The sequence below is a fragment of the Glycine max genome, chromosome 2 (assembly GCF_000004515.6).
Source record: "Glycine max cultivar Williams 82 chromosome 2, Glycine_max_v4.0, whole genome shotgun sequence".
Taxonomy (NCBI): domain Eukaryota; kingdom Viridiplantae; phylum Streptophyta; class Magnoliopsida; order Fabales; family Fabaceae; genus Glycine; species Glycine max.
In genome coordinates this window covers 46,596,139-46,622,659 of record NC_016089.4, presented here as the reverse complement: position 1 = coordinate 46,622,659, position 26,521 = coordinate 46,596,139, and the positions used below count along the sequence as shown (strand labels likewise).

Here is a 26,521-nt window from a genome sequence, read left to right as displayed (position 1 = left end):
TATTTTCTAAAATTATTATTGACCAATAATATAGATTTTTTAAATATTTGATCATTTATAATTAATGCTTAATTGCTTAAATTAATATTATATATAACAAATGGTTTGTAAATCATATTTAAATTTAATTTATTAATTCAAATATTTTTTCACATTTTAAATTATTTTTTAACTGTATATATTTTAATAATTTTATGCGTTTTCCTTATTATTGCAATAAATTTATGTTGATTAAATTAATTTTCCATAGTAATTTTTTTATTTTTTTACTAAATAAATTTTAGTTTAAATTTTTTTAAAAAATCATATATATATTCAAAGAACTCCACAATGTGGAAGACATAAGTTGGCTCGCGAACATTTCTTGTAAAACAGAACTGTTGAACTAAAACAACTTCGCTTGAACTTAAGTTGCAATCTAATATTTGTGGACTTACTGATACTTATTAGGTTTATGCTTTTATGGTTTTTTTGTTAAAGTTATACAAATTATCGAATCTCAATTCTCTATTAAAAAATATTCCAAATATATTGACATTTTTATTATATTTAAACTCATTTTTGAATATTTAAATATATTTGTTCAGTGTAACATAAGGTTTGAAATCAAACTGTGTGCTGTACAGTTATAAATCAAATTAGAAAGACTCTGATTTTGCTCACATAGGTATGTTTATGATTGTAATTGCAGAGGATCGATCGTGATCCTTAATGCATATATACATATATGAGAAGGGGTAATCAAAATTGATACAGTCATAATGAAGGGAGGAAAATCAGGACAAGTTGTAAACTAATTTGGTCCTATAGCTAATAACAACATATGTATGGTATTAATTCAAATAGAAACATTCTCTACTACATTACAGACTCACAAACAAGATGAATTAATGATAAATTGACCACGGATACAAGAACAATAGATTCGATCAGACTCAACAGCTATTAGAATGGAAAAAATAAAAGAGAGGTAGATAGAAAGAACTACATATATTATATGTATATATACATGAATCATATATCATATATTATATGTCACATTCTTCATTTCAACCATTGTCGTCTGACCTTGATAAGTCCTCCAAAAACAAATCCTAATGGTGTCTGTAATCATCAATTTCGAACCCGAACCCGTATTCGAAACAAAAAAACACCCAAGGCAATAACCAAAAAAACTAACGGAGAAAATAAAATGTTGAGTGTTGTTGGCTTGCCATATTTTCAGGTTTCAGCGATCTGAGCCAGGGACTGCAAATTGCACCGTACGATTGTGTCAACGAAAACGCAAGTCTCTTCTTTAGTGTTACCGGGCGGTACGTCAACCACGTACGACTCGATTACAACTGTCCCTCCGTTGCCGTCGCCGTGGAGCGTCGTGACGGAGCGGTAGTTCCTTAGGCGGTGGTCGCCGCCGACGACGCTGAAGCTCATGACGTGGCGCTCGTCGTCGAGGATCTCGAGCCGCTCGGTGCTCGACACGGCGGGGAGCCCGGAGACCACGCGTACCTCCCGGAGCGCGCCGACGCGAATGCCGTCCTCGCCGCCGCCTGCTGCGGCGACCACGTGGCAGCTCTTCACGAAGTGCTTGTAGGCCTGCGGGTTGTCGAAGCGCCGCACCACCGGCCAGACGGCGGAGACCGGTGCATCGATCGCCTGGATCACGACGGAGCAGCACTGGTTGGGCCCCACCGGGTGCGCGTGGTGCCGAGCAACCGTCTCCGGCACGCTAAGGCTTACTTTCGCCAATAAACGGAGCGTTGACGGTGGCTTCGGACAGTTGACGCCGTTTGCGATGGCGGTGGATGTATCGGTTGCTGGGTTGAATCGGTGGAATTGAAGAGAAGTCATTTCTAGTTCATGTGATAATAATAGCAATAATAATAATAATAATAATAATAATAATAATAAAGATATAGGTTTTGTGATTTTATGTTAAAGTGGTTTGGGCATAGATGTTGTTGTTGAATGAGCAATCATATATATTTGGAGGGTGTGGGAAGATGAGAGGCTAGTCTTGCTTTGTGAGGTTTTGGGTTAATATTTTTGTAATTCAAGTTGGGTTCTTTTTTTATTTATTATTATTATTCAGTGATTAATCTTTTAAGTAGTTAAAATCTATTTAAAAATTAACATCTCTTAATACTTTTGTACATGTAGACAACCAAACTTCTAATAATCACGCATAGAAAAGTGCTAATAATATATGCTTTAATAAATTTTTATAAACACATTTTTTTTATTTTGAATAATATTTATTGAAAATTACAAATTAGTGTGTCTTGTTTTTTGTTTAATAATTTTTTTTTCTGATTTTACAATTTTAATAAATTTAACTAATAATAGAGTGTTAGAGAATATATAGTTAATATTTTTATCATGACATAATTAAATATGTTTATTGGTACACATGAATGTAAAAATCAAATATTTAAAAAGAGGAGAAACGATAGTAAAATATTCTTTAAGACACTATTTTCAATAAACTATAAAATAAGGAGTAAGGTGTATTAGTTTAGTTAGAGAACGAGGCCTATATAGTTTTGTGATTTTAAAAAATTTCAACTAATATTAATAGAAAATGTGTTGAGAAAAATAAATCCAATTAAGAATAGCAGAGCATATTAATAAAGTTGGAGTGGTTTGATAAAGAGAAAGAGGGGTTAGCTTTGTCTTTCTTTTGTTGTTGGTTTAGGAGAAAGAAAGAGAAGGGATAATTGGTAGTATTGAATTGTAGCGGACAGGGACCTTACGTGGGGGGTGCAAGTGGATCCTCAACTTGCAACTGTCCTTTAGACTAGGTTTTGCCAATTATCCCGTTTTTAATCCCAAACTGCAACTTTGCCACTCCATATATTAATATTTTTTGTTAAGTTGCTAAAATATATTGTTACTTAATCCACCAAACTTGGCTTTGGCCTCGCCGTCTTATTAAAAGTTAAAACTGTTGTTATTTTAATAATAAATAGTGTTTGTACTTTTCATTTTTTATCGCCACATTTTGCTTTTCCTTGTTCAATTTGATTGACTCTAGACGTTGCTGTGTGTCCTTTTCTTGTTTCTTTCGTATTTTTGCCTTTGATTCTTTTGGTTAATTTTCTGTTTGTTTATAAATCAAAAGCCGTGCATGAATTCGTATGGTATCTTTGGAAATAGATCATGTTTGAAAGAACAGTCTAGAAACTCCGGCATATCAACAAGTTGATAGTGATATTGTTCAAGTGGTATATATATATATATATATATATATTTAGTTTTGACGTAAAGAAGCTAGTTGGCGTGATCGGGAAATACACATAAAATATATCATGTTGTAAAAGTGTTTATATATTTTTCATAATTATCCTTTAAAAGAGACAATTTTATTTGAAATATATCCGTACCGTACACTAAAAAGGTTTAAACTGAGATTTCATTATTTTGAAAGGAATTAACTCCTTTTACTAAAATCAATTTTCTTAAACACTAAAATCAAATCTTAATTACTACTACTGTAAAAGTGTTCGAGGTAATAACCTCAAGTTAACTGAAAGGATTTGGATTCTCGAAGTTAAATTTGATATATTTTCAAAGTGAGTTCAGGTCATGTTTTGTGTTATTCTAATTTAATTTAATATCTTATCACAAGTTAATGATTATTGTGATAAATATATCATGTTATAAAAGTGTTTATCAGAATAATAATTATTAATTTCATCTTACTACTTTTTAATATTTTTGTGTATGTTAAATTGGTTTGATGAATTGAGTGTTTTTTTTATAAAAAAACAAAATATCATTTCAATTTTTTTTTTCAGATTTTGATGAGTCAATCCATGATCTATTACTTCTAGAATGACTTTCCTAACACACTTTTCCTCGTAAAAAAATATCAATCTTTTATTAGAGTTGATTTTTCATTTAATTTACTCATGCAACATTTCTAACATTTCATCAAATGAAACTTTTATTGTTGGTTCTCATATTTTTCTTCCGGCCCCCATTTTCACCAGCTTCTACCAACTTGGATTTTTTTTTTTCACCCATTTATTCAATAATTAAACCACGTACTTTTTTTTAAAGGGAGAAGACATAATAAGTCCATGTACTTCATTATCTAATGTCATTACATAATCAGAAAACTTTTTTTTTTGTTAAATAAAATTACTTTTCTAAAAGGTTGATGAAACTTACATGGGATAACTTTAAGAATCAATACATTTTTGTTTTCAAAAAAATTAATCAATATATTTTTAAAAAGTAAATAATTTATACTCTATTATAATGTCATCCAAATACAAATTATCATTTATGTTAAAATTTTTTTATAAAAAACACCTTAAGAGTTATATTTACCATAATTCTTGCCTTGTTCATCGTATAAACAATTTTACATTCACCATATTGTGATCAATACATAAAAATTAAATTCTTGTTTACATGAATTACAATAGAAATGCCTTTTTCCCTGTTGTTGATTTGTCTTGAGTACTATTTTATTTTGTATATGCAGCATAATATTGTACTCTAGTGAAAAAAATCAGTTTATTGCACATCTTGTGTTTGAAATTGATATTGAATAATATTCATTATTTTGCCTTTAAAAAAAACAATAGAAATGCATTTTTATTTTAGTTCAATTAAATTATGTACTTTTGGTTTTTTGATTCCTATATAACTTAAAGGAAAAATAAAATACATAAATAATAATGCGTGACATATATGAAAAATATTATATGCATGATATAATGATACATGTAACGTTTCCCTATATCATCTTTCAAACAAAAAAGATAGATAAACCAACACTTTTGTAGACGATCACTTCATCTGCCATCGCAGCAATTAATTGCATTTATGTAACGTAAGGCCATTTTCATGCCAACGGCAGTGCCAGCATCAGCATATGCGTGCAATTGTCACGAGGTAATTGCTTTCTGAACCTTAAAATTTATTTTCTGCACCCTTTTAATCTTTCGAAAAGGCTATTGTGCAATGTGAAATTACATTCTTTTCTTTTTGTCTTGGGGCCAGATACAATGGGTATCTTTCAATACCATTTATTTCATATTCAAGGATTAATCAAGATTCAAACTCTAAATTACTTGATTAAGAGACATAAATCATTATCATTTATGTCAATCATTGTTGACACTTCTTTCTTAGAGTTGCAATCCTACTTTATATTCTTCTCGTGTGCAATTCAAAAACATTATGCATTGCATTAGTCAGTATTTATTATTTAAAGAAAAATCATTTATGTATATGCCTACAATATAATTTGCACATTGACATTTTAAAAAAAAATAATAAACTCATTGCTCAACATATATTTGATAATTCCTATAAAAAAATATTTGATAATTAAGGGTCCATTTGGGATGGTTGCGAGTTTTCAATTTCTAGGTTTCAAATATAATTTTTAAACAAAATGTGTTTGATAAAAATGGAGCTGAAATGATTCAAGTCATTTTTACATCATTTTCAAAATCAAGAAAAAAAATTTGTAAATTTGAATTTTAGTTTAAAAAACACACGTTTTTTATATCTAATAATAATATTTTTTGTTGTCACCACCGCTACCTTCAATAGCACTATTATCACCATTGTCACTATCATCGCCACTACCACCGATACAACTTTTGTCATTGTCACACCACACCACTGCTACCTCCATCACCACCACCTCTATCACCTTTGTCATTGCCACCACCACACTATCACCATCATCATCATCGTTGTCACCACCATAATCATCATCACCACTACCACCATCGACATCACCACGACCAGCATTAGTGTCATCTGCCACCATAACTACCAGCATTGCCACCATTCGATGTCACCACCAAATGCACTGTTATTGTCACCATTGACATCGCCATCGGTATTGCTACTATCACCATTGTCATTGTCACCACTATCACCACTACTAACAATACTACCTCCATTACTGTCACCACAACCACTATCAACGTCGTTGTTACGTTGCTAGGTCGGCAAGTGTACTAATTCGCACAAGTAGTATAAAATGGTAAGACTGAGTATCGTATTTACATGGACTTTGACTGTACTCAGAGCTTGTATATGTCCAATTTTAAGCAATCAATGAACTAAAATTGATATGGGTCAAATAATGATACGAAATATTAAATTTGACATAAATAAAGATAATTAAACATAACACATTAAAGAGATAGAATACAAACATTCAGGGGATGAGTTGTCGGTTGGAGTAGAATTACGGAGCGTGTTGAGACTCAACCTACCAAAACTACTCTTAATGCAACAATAAGTTTTTTCACTATTTAATGTTATTTCGATTATTACCTTCATCCACTAACATACCCTAACCATGATTCCTCATGTGAAAGAGTCTAAATTACCTAATTTCACTCCTAATCCCTTAAGAGCTATATCAAATAATTTGCTTTAAGAATAAAGATGCATAAATAAGGCTAAATAATACCATTTTATCCCTAGACATGAATTACCTAGATGCTCTTTTCAAGTTCTTAGGAGATAAATATTTTTCAATGCATAAATCCTATAACACTACATGAGCATGGGTGATCAAGTCATAAACATGATATTAAGCACATAAAAGAGACAATAATATCAAAATAACATTAAATAGATAGTTAGAATCATTACATTAAGAGTGTTTGATAGTTGAGTTCCCAACAATGGGTGATTTAACCTCTCATTATCATGAGAGGCTTACTAATACAAAAAGAAAGCAAGAGGTGTGGAAGAAAATGGAGGAAGGGGTCCCCAAGTGAATGAGTTTTCTCTTTTCTCTCGTGCCCTAGCTTCTCATTTTGGTCCCCCAAAAGAACTGCTTGATTTTTCCCCTCCTTCTCCTTTAAAACGCAACACAATCGTGTTTTGCGATATTGACCGTGCGCTAAGCCGGCACATGCTCGCTAAGCCACAGTCCAGCTGGCATAAGTGATTGTGCACTAAGTCGCAGATGCGCGCTAAGCCGTCAGATGCAGGCTTAGCGCGCATGCAGGCTAAGCCGTAGATGTGCGCTAAGCCTGACCTCCAAGTTGGCTCCTCGAGCTGAGCAGTTGTTGACGCGCTGAGCGAGCTGCTCCAGTTCTTCAACCATCTTCCAAGTCTTCTACTGTGTAATTCTATAAAAAAAATACACTCCAAAACACTGTAAATTAGATAACTTTAGCATTTATTGGACAATAACTCAGAAGAAGCTAAATTCTTAATGTTCTAACACAAAAGAAACAATAAAAAAAGAGAAAAATTAGATAATTACTATGTGATTTAAATATTTAAATTATGTAAGCATATCAATTATCACTCGCTACAACTACCACCACCACTACACCGCCACCACTTGTTGCCACCATTGTCACTGTCACCACCATCGTCACCACCACTACCATCGTTGCCACTAATACCACCTTTGTCACTATCACCACCAATACCACTACCTTCACCAAATTGTCACTGTCACCACCACCAATGTCACCTCCGCCATCACTATGACAGTCATTGTGACCATCACTAATATCTCTATCACTGTTGTTGTTGCTGACATCACCACCACCATCATTGTTGTAACCCAACACAATGTGAAATTTCAAAATGAGTTTATTTGAAATTAATCATATTTTAAGAATTGGTTTAAAATTTTTTTGAAACTAAAATTAAAAATTGATTGTTATTGTAAAAATTTCAAAACTTAAAATTAAAAACCAGCCCAAATGAACCCTAAGTAAATGGCGGTACTAGTCACCCTATTTTTTTTATTTATAGCATACTTAGCAATTAATCACTTGGAGAATTGATAAAAGGATTAGAAATAAAATAAATAAAAGTGATTAGAATTTAATGTCCTTTTTGGTCTCAATGATTCACCGGTATTTTTTTATAAAAAAAGGTTGTAAAATTGTCTGAATATAATTTTAAATTAGCTACTTCATTAGAAGGATTTGAAAACAAAATGAATATAGAAGAAGCAGAGTCATAAACTTTTTATATATCTCATCATTATGAGTTGTGATGCTAATATTTGTAGTCTAGTTGCTCTCTATAATTTCACTCTTACACTCTATCTGGTTGTATAGAAATAATGTGAAAATTGAGTAGAGAGAGTGAAACTAGGAATAATGGTAAACATTTATGTTATTTGGTATGATTGGAAAGGAAGATAATTATAAAGTTAGTGGGTCTTATTGACTTTTATTTCATCGCTAGGGGGAAATAAATTGAAAAATGGAAACTATTTTACACTTTTCAAAAATACCCTTCTCTCTCATGTATATATTCTTTTCTTGTGGTAGAACCCTAGCGCCGCTCCTCCTTCTTTGAAACCTTGTGTCACTACTCATTCTTCGAAGCCTCTCGCCATTGCTCTTTCTTCAAAGCCTTGCACCACTGCTTCATCTCTGAAGATCTGTGTAACCTTCTTCGTGGTCCACCTAGGTAAAGCTCTTATTTGCTCTCATTTCACCTTTTCTCACATTAATTGGTTTGTGTGCTACTACCATGAATATGTTTTTTACTTGATAATCGTGTGTTGCAATTAATAATCAATTTTATCCCTTTGATAATCGATTTTGTATATGTTGAATTTGTTGATACATGTTGAATTTGTTGGTAATGGAGTTAATAATTTATTATGTGTAGTATAATCGATTATCATCCATGTGAAAATAGTGTTGGATTGTGTAAATGAATTCATGGATTGAGTGTAAATAGTCATCATAAATCATTTTTTGTTCTTGTAAAAATTAGTTGGTTATGTTTGTCATGATAATTGTTCTGATATAGGTTCTCTCAATTAGGGCTTGAAGATGCCTACCTAGAGTATTCATGTATGTAATTTTCCCTTGAGAATTGACCTTTCTAGGGCTATATACTCGTATCGATGATCAAATTTGCCCCTTTAAGTTTTTTGGGGGTGGTTCCCTCATATTATGAGTTGGTTCAACTCCTGATATCCTCTCATTAGTGTTATAAACAATTAGTATGATGCTTTACATTTTAAATTTCCAGTTATTGCCACAAGTGGTTTTGAATTTAGCCATAAAAAAGGATGAGCCACTTTTATCTTTGGATCAAATTGATTTTTTATTATTATTTATAAAGCCATTCAAACTAAATTGAACCACGAGTCATTATTCTCTTTGGATCTGATGGTTTTTGGCTCAAAATTGATTCAAATCGATCCAGAAACACCTTTATAATCCTAAATATTTATCTTTTTTTCTTATTTTTATATACTCTTTTTCTTTATTCACTATCAAATAGAGTGATAGTGTCTTCTCATATATGAAAATGTTGCATTACCATGCACCATATGGAATAATAAATAGTTGAGTACAATTATTTAAGTTATCCATTTATAGGATCCACTTAATTTATATAAAAAAGATCTCTTCACAACAAATTTCTAGCTCTTTTATTTTTAGAGCAAAGTATCATTGATCTAGTAAGCTCTCGCCAACCAATCTTCAACCAATATGGTTGTTTGATGTTTTGAGGTCAAATTTGAGGGATTATTCAAAGATTAAACTTTCAGGCCCTTCTAAGATAATTCCAACTTTAATTCCAAGTTGGTTCTTCAGTCCAACCACATACAACGTCCACCACAGATCTTCAATCTCCAATGGTGGGTGTAATTCCTTGAGAAAATCCATAAGGCCTTGATCGGTCCTCTTGTTTCATACTTAATTCCAAATTTCGAAAGTTCGACGGATTATGCAACCATCCTTTTGACTAATTTAGGTTTTCTTAACACCTTTGTTATTGGGTAGTCCATTGGAACGATCACCTAGTGACCTTGGAAATATTGGTACACCTATTATTGATTTTAAGAGGATAAAGTAAAATTTTAAATACTTTATGATTAGTTTTGAAATTTAATCCAAAATCGAATTTTTCTCTTTTAAAGTTACAAAATTAATTACCAAAGTTAAAAATAATGAATCATCCGGTAAAAAAAAAATAAAAAAATCATGAATCACAACAGGAGTAAAAATCGCTTAGCCCCGTTCATCTTCGGCGCAAGAGCGCTCGATCAGTGAGCTATTACGCACTCTTTCAAGGGAGACTCTGTAATTTATTCTAATTATTATAGAAATATAATAACTTTTGATATTATATTCTATGTTAGAAAAGTGATCACATAAATAAATATCATCAATTATAATGACTAGGGGTGGCGTGCGCGTGGTGTTTTTCTTTTTCAAGATAATTTCTGAAATAATAATAATTCAATCGCAAGTATTAAAAAACTCCATGATCCTTAAATGAACCATTCAAGAAAAATTATACTATATTTAGAATAATAATATACAAATATTTATTTATTTTAAATATTTCATCAATATTTTATATTTTTCTTTATCTCTCTTTTTATCACATCATAAATTTTATAATATTTATATTTTTTTCTCTTTAAGTATATTATGACATATGTATTATAACATAATAAGTGTCCATGAAACATTTTTCATGTATTTACTGTTTTGTTATCATACCGTCCAAGCTCAACTGGTGCCTAATTTAGTCAGTGTATTTATATATGATTGCTTAAGTGAATTAATAGAGAGAAAAAATATTTTTATTTTAATTTGGTTAAGAAGAAACTAAAGAAAAAATAATAAAATGTTGATTTTTTTTCCCTTTTTGTTTCTTCCGTTCTATTTCCTCCTCCAATAAAACAATCAATAAAAAAAATATATTTTCTTTTTCTAAATCACAAGTATCTTTCATTAAAGAAAATTTTATTTGAATTAGATAAAACTATTATAAACGATAAAGCTCTTCACGTAATTACATATTCACTGCTTAAACTTGAGAACATATGTTAAATTGAAACAATCTTATGTCAGATGATTCAAGATTTGATAGTAAAAAAAATATTTTAAGTATGTCTTAGATATATACTTAAAGTATTACTTTACTAGTGTTTGGTACAGTTAACTATGTTTACATTAATTCCTATAACAGATTGTGTTGTGTGTTGCAGTATTGATGATAATTTCCATTATCTGAAAAGTAAAAACATAACACGGTATACCATTAGTTCTCTCTTTAACTTTTATCTTCTTTCTATACTCGCGCATAAAAAAATATGCCACTTAATAAGGAAACAACTTTTTATTATACCATTTTGTTGCTCATAAAACATTGTCCTATTCATAATACTTAGAATTTTTTGGCGCTAAGCTTATTACGATGCAGAAGCGGAGATCTAGAAATCGAATATTGTTGTATATAAATTGAGAGCATTATAAACAGGAGAAAGAAGTCAAACCATGAAAAAGAGGTTAAAGTAGAAGAGTTGCAAATGTTTACTTAGCAAAGCTGAATTGATTAGGAATGAAGGAACAGTTTGCAGCTATGCTAGTTAAATTAAGCAATGATGGACATTAAATCTCACCTTCACCAAAGACGAAAGAGATTGAAAAAATTGAACATTTGGCAACACCTATATAAGTCAATTGGCACCAGTCACATCTTTTGGACTGGGGTGTTCTTGTTCATGATGTTGGATAAAAAAATAAAACATATTGGGTTTTCCATGAAGAAGCTTGTTCAGAATTTAGATGTGGGGTTGCGTCCCTTATTGATGCTCTAGCTGCTTATCCTGTATTGAGCAAGGTAAGTGTGACTTGAATTAGTTTCCTTTAATTTATTTGTCTTTAAAATATATGCATGAAAATGAGAAAATTAAGGTACATTCACTAGTGATTTGAATTGAAATACCTCTTTAACACATTTGCAATTATACATTTTTACCTTCTCACTTTACACACTTTCTCATTAAAAAGAACTTCCAAGAACCATTTTGCATAGTTAAACAGTATTCTGTCAGATTATAATTAATCATTTAGGTTTGAATTAAGATTAGCTGTCTGTGGTAGACAAGGATGAACATTTTAGCAATAATTTCCCATAAGCTCAAGAACATTGTATAAAATTGCAGAAGTTGGTCAAACATGATGCATGTTTCATCCGAAATTTGAATGTTAACATACAAGCCTAAATAGTATGCAGATTGCAAACAAATGCAAATGTAAGAGATTTAATGCACATAATGCACTCAGGGACAACATAGGATAGATAAAGAAGATGTTTGATTTTCATAGGTAAAGAGTATTTTGTATTTACCTTTTATTTGTTGGTAGAAGTTTTTTCATTCTTCATGATCATATGGAACGATTTAGACCGGTCCTCCGCAACCATTTCCCTGAGTATATAATCTTCAATCTTCTCAGCTTGCCACTGAGAAGGGTCCTCCACAAAGGCCTCACTGAAGATCATGCTTGAAACCCACTCTTTCCAAGTGGTTCTTTTGTACTTATCTTCCTCCAATGAACCTGTCACCAACAGCTGATAAACATAAACAACTTTCTGCTGACCAGGGCGAAAGGCGCGGGCAATGGCTTGCTTTGTTTTTGAAGGGTTCCACTCTGAGTCCAACATGATCACTCTTGAAGCAGCTGTTAAACTAATGCCTTCAGCACAAGCAGTGATTGAAGCAAGTAGTATCTTTGCTACTCCACCAGGCTCCTCAAACTTGTCCATTACTCTCCCCCTTTCAAACAGCTCTAGTTCCCCAGATAGCACCAACACTTCCCTACCTTTTGTCCATCCAAAGTACTTCTCAAAATATTCCACAAATAACTTCACAGGTGCAATGTTGTGGCAAAATATGAGAACCTTCTCCTTCTTGACAACCCGGTAGATAAGGCTCAAAACAAATTTTACTTTGGACCCTATTCTCAGATCAAACTTGCATTTTTCTAGCTCCATCAATTGCGCAGGAGTGAAAAATTTCTCAGCACATACTGCTGATTTCACCAACCAAGGATGTATTGAACCTAGAGTTATCAAAAGCTCTAACTCCAGAGGGTATCCATTGACTCTGGCCATTTTCTTGTGCAGTTCATGCAAAATCTCATGCTGTGTATCAGTTGAATTCATCAGTAATGTATAAATTTGCAAACCAGGTAGACCATCAGAACTCCTACCTTCATACACATCTATGAAACCATTTGTCACATTTCTCAACATCTTTAGACCCTGCCGCCTCTCCCTACCATTATTCGAGTCAATTTTCTTGGCAATTTGGTCTAAGAAGAACTTTCTAGCCCGCGACTCTAATAAATGACTCGCTTTTTTTGCAACTTTCCCTTTCCTCTTGTATTTGGAGTCCAATGCTTTCAGTACTTCATGAATAAACTTTGGCCTTGCCAAGCACAAAGTGTTGAAGTACTCGCAGAAATTGTTCTGAAACAATGTACCAGAAAGCAGTATTCTCAGTTCTGTCTGCACTTTCATTAAAACTTTTCTCAACCTAGATTTGGTGCTTCTAGGATTGTGCCCTTCATCCAGCACCATGATCCCGGGGCTTTCCCTCAATACCTTAGCCATATATTTCCTGTGTGCAAACTTCGAATCCTCTCGCATCAATGTTAAAAAGGAAGTATAACCCATGATAAGAACACTCGGGTGCGAATGCCATTTTTGTATCTTCTCAAGGCAATCCAAAACATGCTTGACATCATCAGTGGGCTTAGGAACTCCAGGAATAACAATCGACGATTTCTGCTTGAATACACGGTAGGTTCTACGACCATGAATCAGATAAACTGGTATAGGAATATCCCACTTGATAAATTCCTTGTACCAAGTATAGAGTGTTGTCTTTGGAGCAAGGACTAGTGGCCTCTTCCCTGGGAATAACTTCAAGTAGCTAACAAGAAAAGCAATAATGAGAAAAGTTTTTCCTGCTCCAGGAGTATGGGATATCACACAGCCACCTCTTCTTTTGGATGCAGTTTCCATCAATTCCGGGTCCATGGACCCTGCAATGTTTTGCCAAAGAAACTCAAATGCTTTCTTCTGGTGGGCATGCAACTTTGCTTTAAGTTCGGGAATTAACGCCCAAACGTTTTCATTTTCTTGAGATACAAGTTTCTCAGGAGAGTCTAGAGCTGGCAAAAGATCTATGTCATCGTCCTCATCAGGCTTGGTCTTCGAATCTTCTTCAGGGCTCTGCTTCTCCTCTTGGTGTCGCACTGAATGTTGAATCTAGAAATAACAAGAAGTTAATCAGATACAGACTGGGGGGGAGATAGACAAATTATACCAAAACAGAGGAATGAGGTTAATATGATGTACAAATTCTATGACAGATTTTGCAAACCGAAAAAATATCTTCCTAATGCATGATATATCAAGATGGTTAGTTGATGCAACGGTGAGGTAGTAGCCAATGGAAAAATTATTTTATTATCAAAGGCCATCATGTGTTCATGATCCGGTCCAATTTACATGTGACAAGTAGCCAAGTTTTATTAACCTTTCTCATAAATTGAACAATTCAGCTATCAATGTAGTCACGTCACCAGGCTACGTAGCCATAATCCTTACTTTGTGAAGGTATGGGGAGGGTCATTGTATGCAGTCTTACCCCTACATATAGAAAGAGGTTGCTTCCGATTGGAACACATGACCAACTGATCACCATGGCACAACTTTACCGTAATGCCAGGGTAATATATAAATTCACTTAAGAGCAAACAAACACAAGGAGATATTTTTATGTTTTAAACTTCACTTACAAAGGGTGGTGTAATATATTTGATCTCAGTGCTCACAAAGCCACATCTATAGCAGTAAATTCCAATTTCTTCATTCATTCTGAAATCATGAGGACAACCTGGGTTCGGATTTTCCAGAGTCTCGGTGAAAACAGCAGCATGTGAATCCTGATTGAAGTTGAATAGAATTAGCCTTAGAAAAAGCAAAATAAAACAAACAATTTAGGGAAATCAAAGGCCAAATTGTCACATACCTCTGTCTCTTCTTCTAGATAACATGATGCCAATGACACTTCCAGTTCTCTCCACAGCATATCCATTTCAGATTCTTCTTCTGCATCCTCTTCATCAAGCATCTGAGTTTCCGTCTTTTGCCCAATGTTGCTTGGTGTTTCGCTTTGCTTCCATTGGTCAGCAATAGCTGATTCTTCATTGGTTGGTCTTGTATTCATATTCTTCAAGTACGAATTTATCAAATCCTTGTAGGCAGCTGCATTTAAGGATCTGTCTTTATAATTGTATCTTTTTTGTTCTCCATGATCTCTACTTCTTAAATATGTCGTACGCTGTTTTTTCCCTTGAAATCCTTTACTGGAACTAATCCCTTCCCATTTATTTCCAAGATCCACCATATCATCCAGATCACTTAAACCCATCCTCTGTGACTTAGGGGTGCCATAACTATAATGATATCTCGATGACAAATCATCAATCTTGTCTGCATCATCTGACTTTGCAGCATGATTATGAGACTCAAAAGTTAACAATTTAATATCGTTCTTCTTTGAAGTGGTACCGATTAGATGACGATACTTGGAAGAAACTTCAGAGGATTCATGACCATAACTTCTAGTAACCTTGTCATTTAGATCATCACAATGTATAACTTCTACCGGATCATGTTGAGCAGGAAGAGCAATAATAGCAAGATGATTTTGATGTTCATTCTGATCATCACCTCCTGACTTTACTTTCTGGGATTTAGTCTTCTTCCTTTGGTACACCACAAGCTCCCGGCACGAGCTCGCCTTCTTGACCTTTTGATGATTGTCAGTATCCCCTTCTAAAAACTTCTTCTGCAAACTAAACAGGCCAGCTAATGGTATATTCATTTCATGATCAACATCATCATCTTTCCAAGTGTTTATCTTAACTGGTGGTAAGTTTCTGAAAGAACCAACATCAATCTGGGAAACTTTTTCACAGCCAAGGTAACGCTCAGGCTGTACATTCCGACGCTTGGAACGCCGTAAGCCCTCAACATTGTAAGATGGTGATTCTTTATCTTCATGGGATTCCTGTTCAGGTTCAACCCTCTTAGTTTTAAGTGTAGCTACTTGAGAAACAATGGAAAATAACGTGCCTTTTTCTGTTTTGAAATTCACAACATCAATGTGAGACTCATTGTTCAATGAAGTGCTAACAGTAGTATCCCTTTCCAAAACTTGATACACCAGCTTGTCTTCTAGAGATCTTACGCAGAATGAAACCTTCTTCTTTAAAGCTGTGGTAACAACTAACCATGAAAGATCACATAACACTTTTCCCAGAAGCAATTTAGTGTGTGATATAATGGAACAGTCCTCGGATGATGCCCACCGGTAGTGCTGATTTTCACAAGGAGTACTTTCAAGTTTTTGGAGGATGGATATTTGATTGATTCCAACTACTTTGATCTCCTTATTAAGAGTTCTTAGCTCTGCACCGAGTGAACCTTGATGAACATAGAAGTTGACATAAAACTGACACGAGCACTCTGAGTCATGAGGTTTTCTTTGTACAGAGCTTATTTTGGCATCAGTCCAAACCTATAGTTTAAAAAAGAAACTGTAAATCATACTTGACATTTTGGAAACTAAAATTCTCAAATTAAAACAGAGGTCTTATCCAAGTGGCAGCAGCAGCAGCAATAATAGTAAGCAGAGGCCAAGTGATGCACGGGGGAAAAAAATCAAGAAAGGGGAAAAGCCATAGTGATTGCCCAGTAAAATGCATACAAAATAAATTAGAAACTTATCATACATATGTACATTGTTAAATCACTCTAAATATTATTTATTCTGGAAAAAGTGTCCAAATAACGGAAGAATAGAACCTATCTATTACATAAATACATTAGTTTATGCATGCATCATGCTCACTCTATCTCATAAAGAAATTTCAGGACTTGGAAAAAGTTAGATTGTATTGCCCATGTGATGTTGTCGTAAGGCTTGTAGATTCTCCCAAAAATGTCATGATTTACAGAATGCTAGAACCGCAAATTAAATGTATAAAATTCAGTGTAGAGGAAGACTTACAGGGTCGAGATTAATTCCTGCATCTGCATCATCAGATTGTTGAGGGGCAGATAGTACACATACGTCAATTCCAGGACGAAGAAAACGCGAGCAATCAGGTAAAGTAGCTTTCCTTGACCTTATTCGAATATCTGACAAGGGTCCTTTCTCCATAACCACATGATGATTATCTGCAAAATGCATGGACATAGTTCCTGCCTCAATTTTTATGAACTCCACAGCTTGCCATGAGCCAAATGCAACTGCTTCAAATGCTGTTTACAAAGACAAATTTGATGAAGCCAAATTGGTTAAAAGAAAAGAGTCTTTCTTTGCTAAAGAATGCGAAATTGTGAATATATGATTCTGGAAAATAATAGACAATACCCACGTCACAAAAAAATTGGTCAATCAAGTTTGTCCTGTAAACTAAAGTCTCTTTTGACATTGATCAAGTTTCAAGGCATGATATTATAATTGATTTGTATTTATTCTTTGAAAAATGCTAATAAGTGTCTTTCTGATATTAATCAAGAAATTAAAAAGATAAAAAAAAAAATTAGAATATACTAAATTATATTATTCATGACATTTTTTACACTCTCTTATAATCTTCATTACACTCTCTTATAATCTTCATAATAAATATTTTTTTTTTTTAATTTCTTAATGAATGTCCTAAATTGGTTAGCAAAATCCTTATTCTTTTCATTATTTTTCTTTTCTTTGTCATTCATGGTGATCAATTGACAAAAAAAAGAGAGGAAAGGCTCACGGTGAGGACTGAATGGATGCTTGAGTTGATCTAAACGCCTTTTTCTGTGTGCCATTGATTGTGACAGGTAACTAACTTGCCGATGTTGTGAGCTTCTGCAGAAGTGATTAGGCACACAAACTTTCACTCACAAGACTTCATTCATATCTGTTCACACAATAAACAGGCTAATCAATGACATAAAATATTCAATGGATTCATATACATCGTGGCATTATACATATCTTTCAAAAGCACAGAAAAAAAAAAGCTTTATTTCGTGTATGTTATGGTGTGCCTATAAATACGCACAAACATGTTTTACTAAAAGAAGGAAAAGAAGATAAACTAAACCAAGTTGAACTGTGTCATGTTTTTTCCCCCCCAAAAACCAAACCCCCCAACAAGGAAAGCGCCCTTACGTGTCAAAATGCAGTCTTAGTTAAGAGAAGTAAACACATTCACACATGTGAAGAGTTCTACGCTTCAGCACAGAATTATACACTGAAATGACAAAGAAAAAACATCATTATCTGTGATACCCACTTGTGCATACACAGAAATGGCAACAGTGTTCTGTTCCTCAAAGGGCCAAAAGAGTTTTATTTTTATGGAAAATGGTTGGTTTTGATTCCACAGAGAATCCAAATATTCGGCAGGTTTTGATCAAGCACATGATCAGCACAAAGCATAGACTTTAAATTGAGTTGGAAAAAAATGAATGTAAGTATGTAAGTATAATCCGTCAGGGGCATTTAGATTTTCTGGGAAAGCCAGAGGAAGCAAAGAGTGATGATACTTGAGTGAGGGAATCTATCCTTACCAAAAGGGAAAAGCTAGTGTTCTTTGTTCTGTGTTCTGAGAAGAATCTAAAACACAGTTTCAAGCATCACTGAGAAGAGAGAGAGAGATAAATACAGAGAAGAGAGAGATAATAAGTGAGTTGAGGCCGGCAATCTCTAGGTATAAAACGAATTCTGATGTGAAATCTTTTTTAAGTTAATATATTTTTTATTCAAATATTATTTACTTTTTAATTTATGACAGCACATTTAATGTAATTACGGTACAAATCAACTAATTTATATGATCATTTATAATTAAATGATTATATAAAAAAATCATAACTTAGATTATTTACTCTCTTTATGTATACATTAATTTGTTAACATTGCTAAAATATTTTTTTTTTACTTTTTTATCATAACATATGTGAGAATAATTTGATGATTAATTTTGATTGAAAATTTATTTGTTATTTTTAATAAAAAAAAATTAATAATATTTTTTAATTTATAAAATTTAAATTCAAAACTTTAGCGAGTTTAATTTGATTCGTACCAAACATGATGATTTCATTAAGTTATTTAACTTTTACGCTGGTATACTTTTTTTAAAAAAGAAATATTAATTATATTAATTAATTATGATACAACATTTTTCTTGATTAAAATGATTTTATTAAAAGAGTTCATGTACAAAAAAAATATAAACTTCATTTTAAATGAAAATACCATATGATAGGAAATGTATTAAATGAAAAAATTATAGGAGTATTAAAAAGAGTTCATTGTAATTATGAAGTTATTAATTATTTACCATATGATAGGAAATGTATTAAATGAAAATACATGGTTATTATTGTGGGAAATGAAAATATTTAATTAAAATTAATAATTTAGACTGCATATTTAATTATAAGTTACAAGTGAGGGATTTGTAATTAAATACATGATTTTAGTGGTTGATTTTATTTTTTTTAACTATGTTATTGATTGAAACTTGAAGGTAACTATCAACTTTAACGAAGAGATGGATAAATAAGAGTAAAATCTTTTTAGAAAAAAATAAAAAATTCAAAATAAGATAGTAAATTTTGTTTCCAGAAAAAGAACAAAGTCATTCATAATAAATGCATATTATTTATGAAGTAAATAATAACTCTTTAATTTTTGTTATTATATATATAAAGACCTAAAATGAAGACTTTATTGGCTTTATGTTACCCTGAATGGATATAGAATTAAAAAATGTGAAAGGCCTCTATTTTGGAAAGGAAATGTTATTTGTTTTTAATAAATTATTTTATTTTTAAATAATGAAGAACATGGATAAATAGAAAAGGAATATTTTTATAAGAAGAAAATTTCAAAATAAGAAAACAGTTTTTTTAAAAAATAATTGTTCATCATTAAGTAAATATTAACTCTTTAATTTTGTTAGTATATTTTTTAGAACCTAAAATAAAAAATAAAAATGTATTCACTTTACGTTACCCTGAATGGGAAATAAAGTAAAAAATTGATGAAAGACCTCTATTAAAAAAACATTAAATTATTTTGGATAAATTAATTTTATTTATTAAATGATGAAGAAAAAAGAAAAATCATTAATGGAATTTTTTTATAGTCATCAGAAAAAAGTCAAATTTTGAAAACAGTTTCCTAGAAGAAGGAAGCTATTTACAATAAATGAATATTCTTCATTAAGTAAAAAAAATCAACTCTATATTTAAAAAAAAAAAAGAATTACTATAAACATAAAAGAAAATGTTTTAAAGAAGCTAAGTAATAAAGACTTTATTATGTTAATGTTACCCTGAATGGGAGGTAATGATGGTGCTGGAATGGGGTAGTTGAGCAAGAAGTGAGTGCATGGAGGAGTGAGAAGAAAACATAAGCTGGGACGTGAAAAGGTGTGAACTTTGAAGAAAAAGCAGACACAGATACAGCATAGCAGCGACAGAATCTATAAAATAAAAAGCCTTGAACTTCGCGCAGAACATTGGTTTATTCGCAGGGGCATAACAGGTACTTGCAACAGCATTTCTTTGTCTTCTGATTTCTGAACCAAACAAAATACACTCAACTCAATCTCACAAATCACAAAAATATTTACATCAACTCAATACACCTCACTAATGTTGAGGGAGTTTTTTTATTTTTATCATAAAAATTTAAAATGAAAAGATTATTAACAAATTAACACAGTCCTTAGCATTATTTAATAAATATGTTTTTAAGAGATTGACAGATTATTTAATGAAAAGGGTGGGATACATCGGAAAAAAAAAATATCATGAGTTAAACCAAAGGCTGTGAATGACTTGAGATGTGTAAGATTAGCCACTTGGTGCGATCCATAATTCAGAGATTACACTTCCAATAGTTGCCCTGTTGGGATTTTATAGTTGTTGTATATGGGGGGACATGATAAATTAGGATTTACGAAATTAAGGTTAAAATGTTTTTTTTCTTCTTTTATTTCTTTAAATTTATGGTTTTAATTTTTTTATTTTTAATTAAAACATTTTCTCTTTCACTTCTAATAAATATGTTATTTTAGTTTCTATTTTTAAATTGAGATATTTTATTTTTTATTTTAAAAAAATTTATGATTTTTATCAACAAATAAGTTATTCAAAATATTGACAAAAAAAAACAAGATTTTAATAAAAAGTAAGATACAATATCTTAAAATTTTAGATGGAAGCATATTAATAACTAATTTTGAATGTTTAGTATTTTTGATTTCTTAATCAATATTTTTGTTTTAAATATATTGATTAAGATTTTTCGAAATTAAAAGAAAAAAATATAAAAGTATAATAACTTTCTTTTAAAGACAAATCAAGAATTCTTTATTAAAAAGACACGAAATATGACCCTGTAAGAAAAAAAGATACAAAAAAGTTTACATCAGCATATCATAATCTAACAGCATTAGAAAAGTGTAAAAAACACACTATAAACTTTGGACACAGTCTCTAGGACTTAAACACCAATTCGGATAAGAAATGAAACTCCCATGAATTTGTTGTATGACTGTGTGAACATTAGGAACTACTTTGGTGAAGCCAAAGGCATGGATCCTACATTGTCTCTTCCCGCTGAAAAATAATTGATGTTGCAGAAAGTGTTGCTGTAAAGAGTTATGTTGTTGTGTCAATATATATAGCATTCCACACTTGTAAGTTGTATGGAAGATGGATGAGAAGTGTTGTGCATCTTCAATAACAACTCCCCTACACAATAAGGCATCTTGAGTTGGTATCCTTTCTCGCAACAATTTCCAGGAAAAAGCTAACACCCTTAGAGGGACAACACAATTCAGAAAAAAAATAGAAAAGTTCAAGTCCCTACCTTCCCAATTGTTGAACCAACTCCGATCCTCCTCCAATCCAATGCATAATATTTTATGACATTTTATATTGACTTTTTCTAAGCATTTTAATTTATTACTCTCTATATTCTATATTGATAAACATTAAAAGTTTTTTTCCACATAGATTGAAAAAATGTCTTAATTAGTGAAACAATTTTATTTATCCAGTCTTATAAATATGTTATTACGTTATCTAAGATAATAGCAATATTTATTTTTAAATTAAATGCTTTGAAAAATAAATGTTTTGAATTAGTGAAAAAATTAAATATTAAATGAATTCTATATTTTCATCATTATAATTTTATTTTATTAATATTATAACTAATATTAAAAAATAAAAATATCATTGATGGAAATATAAAACTCATTTACGGTTTACTTTTTTAGTATTTTTATAACATTTAATTAAAAAAAATTTGAATTATTAAAAAAAGTAAATATTACATAGTTACAAACATATGTAAGATTCTCCCATAAAATATATTTACTTTTGAAGAAGTAAAAACAAGGAGAAGAAGGGTTATACATTAATAATGTAAAAAAAATTTATACACAGTTATCTAATTATAACTGTTTTACACTATTAATTAAATTCAAAAACAAAACTTAAAATTTATCAGATACTTAAAAATATATTTAAACCTAACATAAATTAAAAATTCTCTCATAAACTAAAATTAGCTTATACACAAGTTAGAATCAGTTTTTGAGAAAGTTTTTTTTAAGATAACAGTTACATCATATTTAGCATAATATTCATGCAAATATTCAGTAACTGTCCATACAACTTTAAGAAGTTAAAAAAGAGAATTCACACAAAATTTATGCATAAGTTCATTTTTTTAACTTATAAAGAATATTTTTATTTTTATTTTTTTTTATAAGTGCTTATTGATTTTTTTTCTAAACATGACCAAATTGTAGAAATTTTTGTTCATATATTATTTTTCTTTTTGATGCAACAGAAGGGCCAGGTGCCCGAAACCAAAAGAAAGAAAAACTAAAACAAAGGCACCAAAGAAGGTGCATCAATCATAAGCAAAGCACGAATAACATCCTTAGCCAAGCATCTGCAACACCATTATTTTCCCTTGGAATAAATCCCTCCGGAAGACGGGACACATTTCTAATATATCTTGCACCAAGTGAAGAGGATGATGAGTGCTGCAATAGCTAGAAACAAGTTGCAGCACTTCTTGAAAACACCACACTATTCATTCAGCTTCATTTTTCTAATTTAATTAAGGAGAAAAACAGGAGGGAATAGATAAAATCCCTTTTAAAAGTATTTTCTCCTTAAGTATACAGAAAATCAAAAATGAAGAAAATAATTTACTCTTTTCAAATTTATTCATTGTTTATCTCATTCTTCTCATTTATCAAGAGTAAAAAGGACACTCCTTCAGAAAAATAAAAAAAGAAAAGAGTAAAAAGGACACAATATCACTTATTCATTTTTACACTTTTTTCCAAAAAATACAAATACTCTTTTCTTTCTTTTATATTTTTTTTCTGGTCACTAAAATAGCCTAAAAATTAGCCACAGGGGGAGTTATCCAATCCTATATATAATTCAGTTTCCCTTCAAGACAAAAATTAGCCATGAAGTATGCACTTCAGTTTTCGTGAAAAATCATTATACAACTTTTAACATCAAGCTCGTTTCACGATAATTCAAATACAAAAGGATGATAGGAAATCTAAGCTGTGAAGCACTTGTTTCAACCCCCAACCGTCCCATTGAGTGTTACAGTTACAAACATTAAAATAAATAAATAAATAAATGTTTTACTAATCTAATTAAAAAAAAAAAAAATAGAACACTCGTAACCAGAACCAGAACTAGATATCTCGGAAAAGCATAGTTTTCTTGTTGGAACCTGGAAAGCAGTACGAAGATCATCTATCCAAAGGGCAAAGACGAAGCAAAGAGCCGATAAAATCTCTTCAAAACATAAGAAACATAATAAATCGTAAGGGAAGAGCCGAAGCCTCACGAAGGTACCAGCTACTTCAGTTATTATTATCGTATACACAAGGGTCATAACAAAAATACGATATTTATTGTTGTAAACCATATTTTTTTTTAAGAGAATGTAAACGATATGGTTAATCATCAATTCAGTCTCTACCAAATTGATCTCCTGAAAAAAAAAGTCATTTATATTGTAAACTGACAAATAAAATAATGGCGATGTTAAATACTTGGGTGACACAACAAATAATCATTTTTTCCTTTCGTCTCTATTTACACGCATTAAATTCTCAGGTTGATTTCAAAAATCATTTTCCTATATAATTTAGTTTTGGAATCAACCTGAACAATTTAATGCCTGTTTGCTTCCGCATAAAAAACGTACATAATTATCTATTTCTAGGTCCGATTTGAATAAGGACGAATATAAAGGAGAGCGTTAGTTTAAACGTGGATACAATTGCTTTGGCGTATATCTAAACACGCTATTAGTCCCTAGTATCCTGAAATGGACTATGCATATCCAATTGAACTACCAAAGAGGACAACCAGTATTATTATAAATAAAGAACACAACAGGGACAGTAACAAAATTCAGAATACTTATTATATATACATTCCACTACTTGTTCAGTTTTTATACACAAAAAGTGAGCAATGATATGATATGCTCGACTATAGTTAGCCAAACGACTTTAAATAGTCTCCTCAGCTACACCTATGTAGTTAAAGGCAGTCCAATTTGAATCCCAAAAAACATGTAACTATGTAAGTGAAAAGAATTAACAAATATTGTCAGCTAAATTCTCCATTTTAAAAAATCTTACAGAGAATTAGCATATTTAAAAGAACACAAACAAAACACATTTCTTGTATTAGTTGTATAGTGGTATTCCTCTTATGCACCTATTATATAGCTAAAAAGGGGACAACAGCCCAAGAGACAGATTACTAGCAGACGCTAGAACCAGTTGAAAATGAAGCAGATACACGTAGCCTTCTCTAGCCACCCTTCCTTGCTTGCATGCCATTTGAATCATGGTTCAGATCATCATCCAAATTAAGAAATGGTGGTTCTTCCCCTCCACCATTATAGTCCCCTGGCTCCACTGTTTTCAAGAAATCTAATCCATAATCAACACCCGATGGTGTCTGCTCCATATGGGGCAAACTTCCTAACAACTTGGCATCTGGATTTTGCAACTGATAAATAAAGCTTGAAGGAGTATCGTCAACCTGAGGATTACCATCTCCAGGAAAACCCATTTGTCCAAAATCCAAACCTTGCATCAACACAGAGTTATCAATTGGGTTATTATCTATAAGCCCCAAAAGTTCATCCACCTGAAATAACTCATCCGCGGAAAAGCTCTTCAAGTAATCGTCAATAAAGTCAAAGCCATCAATCCATGACAAATCCATCTGATCTTTATTTACATTCTCTGCAACCTGCCCAGTATCATGTGTTCCTTCTAGTCCGACATCTTGAATTTCCCCAGCCCCTGTGTCCATGTGGTCCACAGCCTCATCCTTAGGCTCTTGCTTCATTCTACTAGTTGGTGAGGCAGATACGTAAGCCTTATGACAATCATTAAACTTATCATTCACATTCGCAGGTTTCTCGATAACATCCTCAACAGCACAAACCTCCGATTGGTTCGATGTTGTAGTAGTAGTGTCAGATGCTGCAGTTGCTGCCGAAGAACAAGACGACGATGCAGCCATCGAAGAGTCCTTCAACGATTCCTTAACAGAAGGATAATCTGTGATTTTGGGAAAATTGAGGCGTGCACAAGGACCATACATAGCTCTAGCAGCTTCATCATAGGCAAGAGCAGCTTCCTGGGCAGAAGAGAAGGTACCCAACCAAAGCCTGCTTCCTCTATTGGGTTCCCTAATCTCACCAACCCATTTCCCCCATGTCCTCTGCCTAACTCCTCTGTAGTTACACTGAGAATTTTGAGGTCCTCCCTTCCCTTTCATGCACCCTTTCTTCGAACCTTTAGCCGGCGCCTTACGAGTTGTTCTACTATCATCTTTGCCAGAATAAAGATGCTCATTGTATTCCTTCCACTTTGCAATAGTCTCAGCCACAGATTTGGACCCATCCCCTCTGCTCCTACTTTTCCTCTTTCTAGAAGAATCCAATGGCTTAAGAGAAACTTGATCATAAGCACCCATGTCCACAAAATCCAAGACACAAACTTCGCCACACAGTACTCAATGAAACTAAATCTGTGAATTCACAATCTGTTAAGAGAGAGAGAAAAAAAAAAAACAGAACTCTTCAGTAACCAAAAGAACAAAACAGAACATAAAGGTGGAAAAGTATATACAAAAAAAAAAAATCAACCACGAAACGAATTTTCGTAAACCCCAAGTAATAGATAAAGCTAAACTCCAAAAATAGAAATAAAAAATTTGCTCAACAAGTTTTTTTTTCTTCTTTTTTTATCTTTTCTTTTAAAAATCCTATAAGTATGAAAATAAGTCATAAAACTGATTTAGAGTTAGAGTATATAAGTGATGAAAAAGTGAAGATCAAACCTTATCTCTTAGACTTAACTTTTAGGCTAGCTTTTAGGTTGAGTTAAAACTAAGTTCCCATTCTAACATTCTAAAATGATATCATAAAATATCCAAAATTAGATTAATCCAAAGGAGTATTGGCGTGAGGGGTATTGGAAAAAAAATCTCACATCCACTAAAAATAAAACAAATTAAAATATGTAAGTAAGGAGATCCTTGAGGGGACTTTTAGGGTTGAACCTAAAAAAAAGTATGATAG

General features: G+C 32.1%; 3 protein-coding genes across 5 annotated transcripts; all 3 read right to left on the bottom strand.

Moving 5' to 3' along the window:
- Positions 1–811: 811 nt before the first annotated feature.
- On the bottom strand, positions 812–2,091 carry LOC100798803 (abscisic acid receptor PYL4). The gene has a single exon (XM_003519372.5). It carries the CDS (start codon positions 1,846–1,848, stop codon positions 1,222–1,224), a length of 627 nt encoding a protein of 208 aa, XP_003519420.1. The 5' UTR covers positions 1,849–2,091; the 3' UTR covers positions 812–1,221.
- A 9,213-nt stretch (positions 2,092–11,304) lies between these two features.
- LOC100785036 (SNF2 domain-containing protein CLASSY 2) lies at positions 11,305–18,546 on the bottom strand. 3 transcript variants are annotated; one of them, XM_041009036.1, is made up of 8 exons: positions 18,415–18,512; positions 18,014–18,095; positions 17,613–17,759; positions 16,859–17,112; positions 14,813–16,366; positions 14,580–14,726; positions 12,121–14,046; positions 11,305–11,596 (listed from the first exon to the last, which is right to left on the bottom strand). In XM_041009036.1, the coding sequence occupies exons 3-7, from the start codon at positions 17,665–17,667 to the stop codon at positions 12,124–12,126; spliced, it is 3,933 nt and encodes a 1,310-aa protein (XP_040864970.1). In that variant the 5' UTR covers positions 17,668–17,759; positions 18,014–18,095; positions 18,415–18,512; the 3' UTR covers positions 11,305–11,596; positions 12,121–12,123. The 3 variants fall into 3 exon arrangements, with proteins under 3 accessions (XP_040864970.1, XP_014625466.1, XP_040864971.1); XM_014769980.3 differs by lacking the exon at positions 18,014–18,095 and having other exon boundaries at positions 18,415–18,546; XM_041009037.1 differs by lacking the exons at positions 18,014–18,095; positions 18,415–18,512 and adding an exon at positions 18,138–18,364.
- On the bottom strand, positions 17,940–25,914 carry AP2-8 (dehydration-responsive element-binding protein 2C-like). Its single transcript, NM_001253076.1, has 5 exons — positions 25,533–25,914; positions 25,183–25,427; positions 25,017–25,104; positions 24,822–24,983; positions 17,940–18,028 (listed from the first exon to the last, which is right to left on the bottom strand). Exons 1-5 carry the CDS (start codon positions 25,912–25,914, stop codon positions 17,940–17,942), a joined length of 966 nt encoding a protein of 321 aa, NP_001240005.1.
- Positions 25,915–26,521: the final 607 nt, after the last annotated feature.

Excerpts from the sequence above, each read along its gene's own strand:
- LOC100798803 (XM_003519372.5), bottom strand. The coding sequence starts at position 1,848 with ATGACTTCTCTTCAATTCCACCGATTCAACCCAGCAACCGATACATCC.
- LOC100785036 (XM_014769980.3), bottom strand. The coding sequence starts at position 17,667 with ATGGCACACAGAAAAAGGCGTTTAGATCAACTCAAGCATCCATTCAGT. Across the intron at positions 17,113-17,612 it reads GCATCCATTCAGTCCTCACC|CATTTGAAGCAGTTGCATTT; the intron begins GTGAGCCTTTCC and ends CTTTGTAAACAG. Across the intron at positions 16,367-16,858 it reads CAGGAATTAATCTCGACCCT|GTTTGGACTGATGCCAAAAT; the intron begins GTAAGTCTTCCT and ends TTTAAACTATAG.
- AP2-8 (NM_001253076.1), bottom strand. The coding sequence starts at position 25,914 with ATGGGTGCTTATGATCAAGTTTCTCTTAAGCCATTGGATTCTTCTAGA. Across the intron at positions 25,105-25,182 it reads GAACACATGATACTGGGCAG|AGCTTTTCCGCGGATGAGTT; the intron begins GTTGCAGAGAAT and ends GATTACTTGAAG. Across the intron at positions 24,984-25,016 it reads TAACTCTGTGTTGATGCAAG|ATGGTAATCCTCAGGTTGAC; the intron begins GTTTGGATTTTG and ends GTTTTCCTGGAG.